Source organism: Paramisgurnus dabryanus, chromosome 20 (genome assembly GCF_030506205.2).
Source record: "Paramisgurnus dabryanus chromosome 20, PD_genome_1.1, whole genome shotgun sequence".
In the NCBI taxonomy this organism is placed as follows: Eukaryota; Metazoa; Chordata; class Actinopteri; order Cypriniformes; family Cobitidae; genus Paramisgurnus; species Paramisgurnus dabryanus.
The window spans coordinates 21,373,239-21,387,961 of NC_133356.1; the positions used below are offsets into that span (position 1 = coordinate 21,373,239).

A 14,723-nucleotide genomic window follows, 5' to 3' on the forward strand; every position below is an offset into this window, starting at 1 on the left:
AAATATTGTTCATTGTTAGCTTCCTCAATAACTAATGTTTACAAATGTAACCTCATCTTTTATCTTTTGGTTTAAGTCTCCCTGGTCCAAAAAAACCCCTGAGTTGCTTGAGCTTGTTGTTTTGGGTTTTATGAAGTTCATGTGACATTTTAAAACAATTCACACATTAGATCAAATAACAAAGTGCAAACCACCAACAACACCTGTCGTTTTCAGGTGATCTTGATTTGTGTCAAAATCGATTTTCGAATACATGGCACACCTCTCACGACAGAGAAGAAAATGAATTCAGTACAATATGTGTGTCTTTCTTCTGTCATTATATAAATGTCAATGTATGCAGAGTCAGAAAACAAACAGGAGACATACTTACATTTTTCAGGAGGGGTTATTGTAATTGTCTGAGCTGTGAACTCTTCATCAAAGTATCTGGTATCTGTCTCTGAGGACACCTGAGGCTTGAAGGGAGGTACCAGCTGAAGAAGGAAGAGGAGGAGATGAGAAACATGGAGCACCTGCTTGCGCAGACATGACACTGAATACAGTATGGCGAGCCGGAGGGTTCAATCTGACACCTTGGAACCGCATCTCCTCTGCCAACTATTGTGCAAACGGTGTGGTGACAGTGACCTATTATTGTCTTGAGTGAGAAAGACACAACGTCTGCAACAAAACACTGTGTTCACGTTTAAAATTGAAATAATTTGAAATGATCCCCCATGGGGGCAGACATGTTGAGATCACATGACCATCAATAACAAAATGAATCAATCATGGCTTAATGTGAACAGTTACTATAGAAAGCAGCTTTATAGTTGTAGGAGAGAAGGCATTGAATTGTGTTGTGTATTACCTTTTTATCATAGACATCCTGCCAGTTGATTCCAACAAAAAAACTATGCCGCATAATTTCCTTAGCATCATCCGGACCGCCACCAAGTCTGATACACAAGAGAAACAAATAAAAAACAAGAATCACACGGTCCGGTCTAAAATATGTGGTGTTACAGAAGTGTCCTGTGTGTTTGGATACATTCACAGAAACAGTCAATAAATACAATAAAGTATACAAATAGTTTTCTATGGGATGATCTGAGTAAGCAATCAAAGTACCTCTTGTTAGGGTCTTTTATGAGCAGGCCTGACAGCAAGGACTTGGCATCAGCAGACAACGTCCTGGGAAACTTGATGTCCTCCATTAGAATTAGCTCGAAAAGCTTTTCATGGTCCTGATTGTAAAAGGGCAGTCGGCCGCACATCATCTCATACATGACAACACCCAGACCCCACCAGTCCACCGCACGCCCATAATCATTGTCCTCCAGCACCTGAGAGAAACACAGACATTACAAACCATCACATGCATGGAATAATTCATCATCATCCATAAAATAAATATCCTTACATTACTTAAAAATTTTGGAAATCTCCTATAAACTGTTTTAATATTTATTTTATATTTCTGTGCAGATTGTTCTAGTATTACAAGAGTGACGCAACAGTACTGAATTTAAATCACAACCTTTGCCATACTTGCCATACATGCGCATGAGGTCAAACACACCTATTGGTGTTTCTACAGCAGCAAAACTGAAAAACATGAATAATCAGTACATGACGCCATAAGCTGCGTCTCCATTACCCTTTAAATTGTGCAAATCGACATTGCGAATTGAAAATTGGACAATGAAAACACGTAAATGTTGCTAAAACTCCCATATGTCACAAAAAAGTTTTTTAGTTTTTAGTTCCAGGCAATTTTTGCATATTGTGCATCATTTAAAACCGTACATTTTCTGCAAGGCAAGTAAAAAAGATGCCTAATCTTCAAAAATTTTGATTATCAACCTCAGTTGGCCAAATGAAATTTGATGTTTGACTCTACTAGTTTGCTATATTATTTTTTTTTATTTAGGCTACTTCCAACATCTATGGCTATACTCATGGCAAGAACCATTTAATCTAAATGCTTAATCTAACCAGTTGTGTAGTTGATCTATACACATTGGGGGAAGTGCAATTTGACATCTTCAATTTACATAACTTGCATGTCTTAGGACTGTGGGAGGAAACCGGAGTACCCGGCGTAAACCCACGCCAACACAGGGAGAACATGCAATATCCACAGAAAAAGGACTAATTTTGTATAATAAAAATGCCTAAAAACAAAAAGTATACATGAATATGATGAATTTAAAGTGGTTTGTAAAAGGATCATGAGACAAAATTACAGCTAAAATCTGCCAAAAAAGCAAACAGCTGCCAAAACAATTCACTTCATGTAGTTAATTTCTATAGCACTTCACAATTTGAATTGTTGCAAAGCAGTTTAACAGTAAATAAATATTACTAGTATAACAAAAAATTAAACATAAAATGAACATGTGCTTGTAAATGAATATCCATTCAAATGTATTTCTTTTTTCTAGGTAGTTTTGTTGTATTCAGTAACTTTGGGGTTGTGTGCTAATATGTAAGAAAAGTTATGACTGTACATTAGTTGAATTGTACCAAAACCAAGGTTTTTTTATATTTTAATTATTTATTTATAATTGAGTAATTTATTGAATCATGTTACCCTGTTGCTTTTCCCAATGCCAAGGCAGAACCAAACAGGACACCAACCATGTACAGTATATGAAAGAGCATGAGGACATGTCAACATGTGCGTGTGTGTGTGTGCGAAGGTTGACGTGCAGCACGTATGTAGGGATTGCGCTGTTTGTCCTGGGTGTGTACCCGAGCAGCTCGGCTGCAGGCAGGGATGCGATTAATGCACACAGAGCCAGTTGGGGTCTCCCCGTTCCAGAGCCATAGGCGAGGAGGAGCGGCCGCAGGGGAGGAACAGGCCCCTGCTCGGACAGCCATGTGGCAGGACTGCTGCTCCCAGGACTGGGCCCTTGGCAAGGCTGGCCAGGGAGGGACTGGGACAGAGAGCCTGTGGCTCCACCAGCCCAGTTCCCCAGCAGGGCAGTGGAAGAGACAGCATCCATGAGCTTATCTCACTTTGGCGGGGCTACACGAGGACGCTTACGCACATGCACGCCGCAGACTGTGCGAAGCTCATATACCAATGTGTTTACGCGTGGACGGTCGCAGTATGTACAATTGCTTACCAACTGCTTAGCATCTGTACTCATTCTGTGTCCTCGCACCTTCATTTACATTAGCTTATGTGTTTGAATGACACCTGGAAACCAGCAATAAAGTAATTAATGGATGTAAGCATACTGTAGAAATGCTGTAATTACTAAATACCGTAACAGATGAAAACTCGATGACAGATGACATACAGCTTGAGAAAAGTATTTCCGTTAATGTATCTTTATTCAATCTCATTAACGCTTTAAATGTTCAGTGAGGGCCAAACTCTTTCCGTAACCCTAAAAGAAACTCATTTTTTCCTCGAAATATCTTTCACGCACACTCCCTCTCTCTCTCTCTCTAATCCCCCTCTACTTTGCATCTCAGAACTTGGCTCAGGCTATGCTCTGTTATTTTTACACCAGTACGGCAGTATAGATTTCCAGGTTTCCCAGCCACCTTCTTCCAACCTTCCCCATCTGCCACCATCTGCCTCTGTTTAGCATGTACTTTTTTGTGCAATCACATACTCTTGTGAAAAATAACCAACACTCAAATCATCTCCTGGCACAGCGGCCAGGCTGAGCAAAACAAAATGTTGCGCCAAATTGTCTTCCGTACTTTTTCGAGTGGAATCTATATCCCCCTTCGCTCCTGCTGCCGCCCCCCTGCTCGATCCCCCCCACTATAAATATGGATTTAGCAACTGCAATCTGGCCATCATATACACCTCTGCTTGGACTAAAAACTACTGAGTGAAGGAAATAAAAGTTATTTCTGTAAATAACGGGTATCATTAATGAGTTCATACGGCTTTATAATACACTTTGTAATTCAAATCTATTAGAAATGGAAGAATAATTGAAACACAGTTACAATACATTATAACACTTTAATAAAAGTGTTTAATAATAATCAAAGTGTTTGATCATGGTGGTTTTTAAAAAAGAGAATAACTTTATATTACATACTTTATATTATAAACTTCACATTATATGACATATTATATATTTCTTTATAGAAATCAATAAGCAAATGAGTGAGGTTGGGCTTTTTACACGCTGCGATTTCCTCACATTTTTAAATAAAGTGCACACTTTATTTAAAACATTTTTAAGTAAAAGCTGAAAAAACCTTTTACTAAAAGGGTCAAAGTATTTGTATAACCGACAGTGAATGTACTTTTAAAACATGTTATTTATTAAAGATTGCATTAATTAGTAGCACCACCTGTATCTAGCAGATGAGGAAAATGGGGCTTTTTCTCACCCCCTAAATGATGAACAGTTGCCAACTATAAGTGTGTTTCCATTGAACACACCATATTGATGCATCTGAAAGATTAAATGACAGGAAAAGTACCAAAAAAACAAAGTATATGCTGATTTAAATATTGCTGTGGGTTGTTGTTCTTCTAGGATCCCTTATCAATGAATTTTTATTAGATTATATCAACGTTTCTCAAAGTGTGGGGCGGGCTCCACTGGTGGGTAATAGGACATGACAAACTGGAGGACATTTGGTCATTTGTGTGCCCATCTCTATAAATTCCATTACTTTTTGACCATACACTTAAAACGACACATAAACCTAACTTAAAACAACATAAGACAGTGAAGAAAATGTCACGCTGAACCATAGCCTACAAAAATTTATTAACATCAGAATGTTAATTAAAGTGGAATAAAAACTTTAAATGTGGAGAGGCGGTATAGGCAGTAGCGGGTATAAATGTAACAATGGATAAGTTTGAGACACGAAATGTAAAGAAAACTGGAGATTCGGCACCAGCAGACAGACAATGGACCGAATCAACCAAAAAGCCGGCCAAAAAGAAAGTATGATGACTTTTGTCAGAGAGTTATTAATAATAATTATTATTATTTACCTTTGAACAAAGTCTTATTTCATGCAAAGTCATAATACATTATTTATTACATGTTTTTTGTCTATTGAAAGTGTTTACTGCTGTAATGTTTTAAAATATGATCTGATTAAATACATTTCAACAGTTAAACTTAAAGCCTACTTGATTCCCATTTTGTTGGGGCGATTGGGGACAGGTGGGGCTCAGAACTAGCCTGGTTAAAACCAGACCATTCAGTAACTGAGTTATGGTCTGGCAAAGCTTCATAGACAATAATTCACCGGACGTCTCTCAAATGCCTCTGTGTCCAATTGGATAGACCTAAAACCAATCACAACGATAAAGGAGATGACGTATGCAGAGCTATATCAGACTTTTGCCATATCCAGTCGGTAAGACAGCGATAACATATTTTTTTTAGATATGAAGGCTTCGAGTGTTGTTCTTTGCTCAGGTTTTAACAAAAAGTAAAAGTTTAAATTGCTTAAAACAGATGCGATAGCTGATTCGAACGAGCGATGTTCCATGGCGGCATCCATCTTTGCAATGTACAAAATCTGCTTTACTGTCGCTGCGCTGTCGTCATCGTGTAAAGCCCGCCCCAACGTTTCTGATTGGTGCCGCGATTTCTCGGCATTAGAAATGGGCTTGAATGGCCTCTTTGCCAGACTACTTGCAGAGCAAATTTAAATTTGCCAGAAGTTGCCAGGCTAGCTCGGAACCCTTCCCTTCCCAAAGTGGGGAATGGCAGAAAAAGTTTGAGAAACACTGCATTATATGAAGTCATAAATAATGAACCTTTAAAATTGATAAACAAGAAAATCGACTGTTTCACCTGTGAACAATGAGAGTGTTTAGGACATTTAAGGCAGGATTTGTTACTCATCAGGGGTTACTGTACCTCTGGTGCCAGATACTCTGGTGTACCACAGAAAGTCTTCATGGTAGCAGCATCAGTGATTCCTTCCTTGCAGAGGCCAAAGTCTGTAATTTTGATGTGACCATCTTTATCAAGCATTAAATTCTCCAGCTGGGTAAAAAGAAAAAAGTGAAATTGTTAATATTTTATAATAACTGACCATTGGCACAACTATCCCATTACTTAGTTAAGCTCTTCTGAAACTCTACTCAATATGTTTCACTTTAATTTAAGGCTTTATTAGATTTATAGACTGGATCAACTCATACTGTAACTGATCACATTTGTTATAAATTCATTCATATCAAATTAAGGATAGCTCTTACCTCATATTTAAATTCATGAGTAAAATAAAATCCTTGTCCTGTATGTGATTATGATATCATCCCTCACTAAAAAGTTGACAACTGCACTATATATTTATTCTACGGTAGTGAAAAGAAACTTCAAGCCACATTAATTTAACCTTTCAATTTGACTAGCTAAGCCATTTGTCTAAGTTTCTTGGCACTTTCACAACTGGCTTGGTCCAAGGCTGTAAGCAAAACACTGTGTCATCATCCACAGCCGCCAGAGTTTGATGTTTCCCAAAAATACAATAAAGAAAGAAAAAGCCCCAAACTCTAGAGCTTTAATTACATTTTCAACTTCTCATGCCACACGCTTGAATAAAGACAAGGGAACAAAACCATCTCTCTAAATGTATGAATTCTTTCCCCTTTTCGTGTTTACCTTGAGATCCCGGTACACTATCTTGGCAGAGTGCAGGTAGTCGAGGGCGGAAACGATCTCGGCGCCGTAGAAGCGCGTGCGGTCCTCGGAGAACACCCGTTCTCTCGACAAATGGAAAAACAGCTGCAGGGTAAACAGCAGGGACAGGATTGCAATAATTACTGATTTATTGGAGGAAATTAACACAACACAAACTGCCTCACATCGCCATATTGAGATGATAGATGGCGAGGCCCTCTGAGGATGCCCAGCGAACCCAGACAGCAGCTGGCACATCATCCCCGGCTTTCCAAAGACAGGCCGGTGCGGCCTGTTAAATCAGCATTTTAATCAATACACACCAATCTTGTTAAAGACAGCACTGCAAGCTCACGGGCTAACGTTTCATTTAAACCTTCGTCTCTCTTATAAGTTTTTATGGAGTAAACCTTGTCTCCGTCCCCAGTCAAGGGATTCTGTAAACTGCCTGGCCCTCAGCTCCACTTGAACTCGCCTTATAAAAACTACCCACAAGCCCAAGGATGAAGTCTGCCTATTAATTGCTGTGGGATGTATGAATATGGCTGTCCGGGGAGTGCTAACAGCTCTGCTGATCAGATGAAGGAGGGGAACGGGTGGCGCGCCGGGGCCCCGGGGTGGCCGGGGACAGGTGTGCCTTCATCAGAGCACTGGCAGCTGTGAATGTGGCAGGGCTGAAAGGGAGATACTGATGGGCTCAGCACAGCGTGTGGAGGTTAGGAGCTCTGGCTGGACCAGGATGGGGAGCAGGTGACATTGCAGGCTAAGGGAATGAGAGCGAGATTGCCGGCTTTTCTGATTAATCGGCACCGTTGGTGGTGGAATTTCATTTATCTAAATATGAGCTCCTCAAGATTGAACCGAGATGCAAGATGGCAACAGAAGATATCTAGGAAAACTTTTCCCCAAGTCTTTAAAGAAAAACCACACAAAAATAAAACAAAACAAAACTATTATTTAAACATAACCATTAACTTGAATGCAAAATATTAGACATAGATAATCGGTTTGGCCAATGTGTGACACATGTATGTAAGATACTGGCTAGTGGCTTATAGGCAATGAATACCTTGTTAAAAATAAAACAAAATTGGTTTCCTAAAGGTGAGGGGAGAGGGCACCCTGCTGAAAAATCCAGCTAAGACCAGCATAAGCTGGTGAGCTGGTTTTAGCTGGTCTACCAGCTTGGTTTTAGCTGGTTTTGCTGGTGTAGCAAGCTGATCTAACTATGTTTTGGTCACTTTTTAAGCTGGTCTAGCTGGACTTAGCTGGTCAGGCTGGAAGACCAGCTGACCCACCAGCATGACCAGCTTTGTCAGGGTGGGAGGACCAGCACAAACCAGCTAGTGCCACCTTAAACCAACTAAAACCAGCTACCAGCTTATGCTGGTCTTAGCTGGATTTTTTAGTAGGGCATGCTGTATGAAGAGAGGTTTGTCAGCCAGGCAAGAATTTAAAAATATGTACCTGACATTGTATAGGGGTGCATGGGGCAAAAACTAACGCGGGGTTAGTTGTAACATGGACTATTTACATTGTTTGGGCATTTTGTTTTTCCGGTATTTTTTTCACGCTGCCAAAAGACACTCTCCTGCAAATTATTGGAAATGTATGAGTGTTTTGGTGGCATGTAAGTACATTTTTATCATATGTTGGGTTTTTTTCGGTTTCTAAGTTGGGTATGTAAGATACCAAATCCAATGCTATGTCATATTAATCAGTGTCTTGTTGACTAATACATAGCATCTTTTTGCAATCTATCTTCAGCTCTTAGCAACTTTTTTGGTGTGCTTGAAAATATTTTGACTCAGCGGGGTTAATTGTAACGCTGTGTTACAGCTAACCCCTCAGCACTTACGCTATGAAAACCGCTAACGTTAGTGTAATTCTTGCCATTGTTTTAAATAAATTACACACAAATGATTGCTGGCTGCCAACAAAATAAATGTGCCTGTCTTATCAAAAATCATGTGTCAAATGTATTTTTGTTCATATCTTTAATATTGATTGAATAAGGTCACGTCAAAGATTGAAGTCATAATGGCTAAAATCAGACTTTGATCCTCATTATCTCAGAATTTGATTTTGAAACTGTAGTATGGTTATTACAGACTGGGTCACATATAAAAAAATTTTTTTGTCATAATTGTGCTGCTTTTTCTAACATATTTAGACATTTGTATCGGTTTATAATGAACTATTGTTAGGAAAGGGCTGGATGAATGAATACAGTGTGGATACCTGTCTATTACAGATATATAAACAATATCCACTTCAAGTATATAGACAAAATAGTTTTGAAATATTTGCCTGCAAACTTAATTTTTAGCAAGTGTTACAACTAACTGTTACAATTAACCCCACCTATGGGGTAAGTTGTAACGTTTGCATATCTATCACGTTTGGTGTAATTGTCCAAGAATGGTAAGTACTAGAAACAAACTTTAAAGGTTAATTTGTAGTAGAGCTTGTGTAAAAATATAATTAATCAAATATTTTTTGAATGATTGAGCCAAAACCAAAAAGCGTTAGGTTGTGCCCTGCTCTCCCCTGCATTAATTTTACACAATAGCATTACCCTAGTATAGTAGTTAATACGCTTTAGCTATGATTTGAAGGTAATTTACTTATTATTTATTTTGCTTGTTATTGATTCTATATGGAAGTCTACTGAAAGGTACGTTTGGTCCAGAAAGGCCATTTGTTTATGTTGTTGCCGCTGAAACCACCTAAAATGAAATGTTTGTTTACCTCACCTTTGTAAATCGCTTTGAATAAAAGTGTCTGCTAAATACCCATATGTAATGTAATGTAGATATAACTAAAAAGTTTTATTCATATATTTATTATTCAGTCAACGTTTAGAAATGTACTACATTTTTAAACACAAAGAATCTGTGTCGGATGTAAGTAGTTTTGATCAGGTGTGCCTAATACGTCTTAAAAAGTAAAGCCTCTGGCTCTTTGATCGCCCCCTGGTGGCTGGCTGCAGTACAAGTCATAAACCCGCCCTCTCCATGCAAATGAATGGGGCTCGAATTAAAAAACACTTAATAATTTACACTTCCAATCAAATTTTCCGAAAGATGTTTTCGGTCCTTTAAGGTATCAGGCTGATATATGTTCAATTGTTCATTTTTGTGTTAAGATTCATTTTAGCTAGTCATTTGATGCTATAGAAATGGGGTGCATCGTTTTGATTGGTGTGGTTGAACTGGGTGCGCGAGTGTTCGGGCGGAAGTTTGATACCCCGGCTCCGCCTCTGGCTCACGGACGATTCCTTCTGCACATGCCTTGGCTCCAAACTGACGTTTTTACGTAACATGACGGCGACCATGGTCAGACATTTTTGGCTTCAATTCATTACAATGGAAGGAGGCGACATTGCATCTTTTTTTACAGTCTATGGTTTCAATATTATCCCCTTCTTAAATTAATAAACTATTTGTACAAAAAATGATACAAAAAAAAAGATTTATATCTAAACCACCAAAGCCTCAGAGAGTCAGTGCACACCTGTGACAGAAACGGCTCATCTGCCAGCACACACTGAACAAAGACTGCATTCAATTCAAACAGACACATACCTCTCCTCCATTGACGTACTCCATCACAAAGCATAGGCGATCTTTCGTTTGGAATGAGTACTTCAAAGACTGAAACAGCAAACGGAGAAACAACATTAGAGGAAAAATGTCTTTCTCACACGGCCCTGATGCTAACTTTGATGCAAGCTGAAGTTTATGAGGAAACACCCTGTTGAGTGACAGCGGTAAATTGTTTTTGCTAAACCTGCTGTGTATGTTGCGTGGCATACAACAGCATCTGGAGTGTCAGAGAAATTACCTCTCGCTGGCGATTTCTCAACAGATGCACAGCTACATTTAGGCCGCTAATTTATTACAGTTGATTCTATGCAATATAATGAGGCTCGAGGGAAAAGCTGATCATATATACAAAAGCATTGTGAAGCTTTAAGAGCCTGGGTGATGAATGATGATTCATGAGCGAATGTGTACTCACGGTTAAAAAAGGATGTCTCGTATTTTTCAGCACTCTGCTTTCTGTGAGCGTGTGGGCCACTTCATCCTACGGGAGGAAAACAAATACAAAATGGATCCTTGGTTTTTTCAAGATAAATATCCTGTCATGAGAAAAACGTAACAAATGTGGGCCGTGTTTAGTTACAGTACGTGTGTACGATGAAGGCATCATTTTGAGTATTTTATTTAATCAGATTGTACCCTGAAACTTTTCAAATTACAAGTGTAAAAGGATCATTAACCATAACTCATAATGAATCATTACTATGATATATATGTTCATGCCAAGCATATCAACACGTCTTCAAAATTAAATCACTTCTCCTGTAAGCCCTGATGAGTCTTACCTTTGCTATAATAACCTCCTTCTTTAAAATCTTCATTGCATAATATTTCCCGCTGGCCTTCTCCCTTACGAGAATGACTTTACCGAAAGTGCCTTTCCCCAATAATTTTAAGTAGTCGAAGTCACTCATTGTCTGTAAAAATGAGAAAAAAAGGGTGAAATTGTCAGACACGCTGAAATGCAATGCCGATAATTAGTGTCTGGTTTTGTATATTGCTAACGTTACTCAATAAAAACATGCCCACATCTGTAGAAATACAATAGCCATCCGCTGCAGGAATTGAATTATTCCCCTTAGAGACTCCACTGCCACTTCAACAAACTGACATGTTTGTACATTAGCTTGTTGTTTAAAAATGATGAAACTCCCAGAAACACGCCGTCTTAAAAATAGATTCTGGAGACTTCTATGGTGAAGTTGAGGCCTGTTTCACACGTCCTGCATCTGCATCGCTGCAGCCAAACTTCAGTCTCGCATTATGCTGTCACACTGACAGGGTTTCTGCTGTGGAACGAGCTGTGACAGGGATTTCTAGATTATTACAGTAAAATAAATTTAAGGGTTATTCAATGCCATAGAAAAACCATCCTGGTTTAATAAAAAAAAAAAGTTTACTAGAGGTTTTCACAGGTCCACTTAGTTTCTAAAACCTGAGGTCCAAACCTGAGGTTTCACGTGTACCTCAGACATGAGTCGGGTATAATTATAGCGGCATGGGGTCTCAGGCAATTTAAAATGTGTTTTTGACGAACGGACCCAAACGACCCGAACTATCTCGCATTTGGGCATCGATTTCCAACTCCAACACCTCACAATTTAAAAGTACATTTTAGTGGTTGCCTTGGTGAAAAAGTTAAATAAATGAAGCAGACTGCACACACATCGTTGCCGATTGCATTCAGGTCCAGTCGGGTAAAAAATTCCACTGGTTCAGGTCGAACGCGGGTCTAGTTTTCTCTAAAAAATTTTTGTCTCTGGTCGGGTCTGTCTTTAAAGGAATAGTCTACCCTTTTCCCATATTAAACTATGTTATTACCTCAACTTAGACGAATTAATACATATCTATCTTTTTTTAATGCGTACACTGTACTGCGCGTCGAGAATGTGTTAGCATTTAGCCTATGCCCATTCATTCCTATGGTACCAAACAGGGAAGCCACCAAACACTTCCGTGTTTTCCCTATTTAAAGACTGTTACATGAGGAGTTATACCAGTAAGTATGGTGACACAAAATAAAACTTTTTTTGGTACCATAGGAATGAATGGGGCTAGGCTAAATGCTAACACATTCACAACGCGCTGTACAGTGCACGCATTGAAAAAAGATAGGTATGTATTAATTCATCTATAGGTTGAGGTAATAACATAGTTTAATGTGGCAAAAGGGTAGACTATTCCTTTAAAAATGTCATAACCTGAAAACCACGCCCACCGGGGGGGAACAATCCATCCGTCTCCATTGACTTTGTCTTGCGAGAGGCTGCCTCCTTGTCATTTCTGACTTATAACAAAAGCAAAATAATGCCCAAAAGCTGCTGTGTGACAGGATGTACAACTTACAAGCCCAAAAACCCAGAAATATAAGTTTTTATAAGCTGTCGACCCCAAAAAACGAGCATTTAAAGACACAAAAGTGGATACAGGCAACTTTTCATTGTACTACTATAATTAGAACTACGCCCACTGGAGGGAAACGTAGTCCGCGATCCACTTTTGTGTCTTTAAATGCTCGTTTTTTGGGGTCAACAGCTCATAAAAAAGTATCTCTGGGTTTTTTAGCTTGTTAGCTGTACACCTTGTCACACAGAAGCTTTTAGGCATTATTCTGTTTTTGTTATAAGCCAGAAATGACAAGGAGGCGACTTCACGTAATATAAAGTCAGTGGAAATGGTTGGATTGTTTTCCCTCGATGGGCGTGGTTTTCAAATTAGCATAACTGCGCTCTGTCTCTATGGGCATTCAAGCTATTTGAAATTACTGTCACAGAAAAACTTTTAAATATGCTATTATGATGCTCAAATATAAGTTTCAAGTGATAAAATTATTGACTACAGGGGGACTTAAACTAAACCACCATCTACAGAGGCATTTAATATGCTTTATATTATTTTACATGTGTTTTTTATATGCTGTTTATAAAGCTGCTTCACATACACTCTCTTGCTATGTTGCCATGTCCATGTATTATAACCGGTTTTTGGGCTTGACTCATAAATGGATCAAGATTTGGAAGTCATTTAAGAGGGCAGGTGAGTGTCACAATATTTTGTTTTTATTTTCAATATAAAGCCTTAAGATTTATTTCAGTTTATTTTAGACTGACTCTTGTTCGCTGTTTTTTCTCGCCAGATCTGGCAACACGAGTAAGTAAACACTTGTGGCTCTTTCCCTACGATTTCCTGCAACGTGCATATATAAGAGAGACATGTCCATGATGCACATTTACATGTCATCAACAACTAGTTTTTAGTTCAACTGTTCAACACGCTGCACAGAATATCTGTAAATGTGGCTGTGAGGCCTGAAATTTTGCGGGAGTAAGTTTAATTATAGAAGGCAGTTGTCACTACCAAAAATAACCAAACTGTGTGTGAACAGGAGTACGGTGAAATATCTGAAGGCACCTTGCGTTTATGGTGACTAATAGACGTGTCCATCTCCTCTCCCATGTTGTCTATCTGTGAGGTGGGACTACACTGGATACGTTCCTCCTCTTGTTTTTGGAGTTTATCTGCCACCATCTGAATCGCCTCTGCCCACTCATCCCTATGGAAACATATAAACACAAACATACTTTTTTCAGAAGGAAGCCATCTCTTCCCAAAAAAACAACAACAAAGAAAAACACATAGCTTAATTGGTACTACTTTTCAACCACAAATCATTAAAAGCAGATACCAAACATCTAACTATGTAAATGTGAGTAAGATCATGTGAGTAAATTCACAAGGCACTTTTCACTCATTTACAATATAATCTAATGTAAAAGGGGAATCCACCCCTCTCTGTATCCCTCCATTGAGTTTTCATTTGTCGTGCAGCACGGCATCTGTTGTGTAGAATCAGTGGTGCGTTCATGTTTGTGAGCATGTGTTAGTTTAATAATGATTGATTCATTTGAGCGAAGCAAGTACTTTCTCACTGTTTCATAGCAGCACGCTCGACACTCCGAAACTGCATTCTTGTGCTTTGCCATTTATTAGTGGGGAAACCTTCAAAAGTGATTAAAAAGACGTACATATGATCCTGGACCACAAAACCAGTCATGTGTCGCATGGGTGTATTTGTTGCAATAGCCAGCAATACATTGTATGTGTCAAAATTATCAATGTTTTTATGCAAAAAGATCTTGTTCCATGAAGAGATTTGAAAATGTTTCTACCGTAAATATATCCAAAGTTAATTTGTCAATAGTAATGTGTAATATGTTGCTAAGGACTTCATCGGGATTTTTTGCACCCTCACATTCCAGATATTTAAATAGTTGTATCTCGGCCAAATGTTGTCCTATCCTAACGAATACATCACCTATAATTCTATAAGCTATTTTTCAGCTTTTAGATGACGTATAAATCTCAATAAAAAAAAAAAATGCACCTAAAGTTTTTGTGATCCGGGGTCACATATAGATACAGATGTTCTTTATTAATTACAGATGAAATACTTCATTCTGATTGGTCAATTAGAGCATTTTTGTATTTTCGACAGCTA

General features: G+C 38.6%; 1 protein-coding gene across 3 annotated transcripts in view; it reads right to left on the reverse strand.

Moving 5' to 3' along the window:
• The window catches only part of akt3a (v-akt murine thymoma viral oncogene homolog 3a), a 100,520-nt gene that overhangs the window by 8,047 nt on the left and 77,750 nt on the right, over positions 1-14,723 (reverse strand). For all 3 annotated transcript variants that reach the window (XM_065296993.2, XM_065296995.2, XM_065296994.1), the window contains exons 5-13: positions 13,637-13,778; positions 11,011-11,142; positions 10,644-10,709; positions 10,208-10,276; positions 6,603-6,725; positions 5,853-5,981; positions 1,114-1,328; positions 854-941; positions 374-476 (exon numbers count right to left, since the gene is read on the reverse strand). In XM_065296993.2, the coding sequence (XP_065153065.1) occupies positions 374-476; positions 854-941; positions 1,114-1,328; positions 5,853-5,981; positions 6,603-6,725; positions 10,208-10,276; positions 10,644-10,709; positions 11,011-11,142; positions 13,637-13,778 (1,067 nt within the window). The remainder of the gene's footprint in view (positions 1-373; positions 477-853; positions 942-1,113; positions 1,329-5,852; positions 5,982-6,602; positions 6,726-10,207; positions 10,277-10,643; positions 10,710-11,010; positions 11,143-13,636; positions 13,779-14,723) is intronic.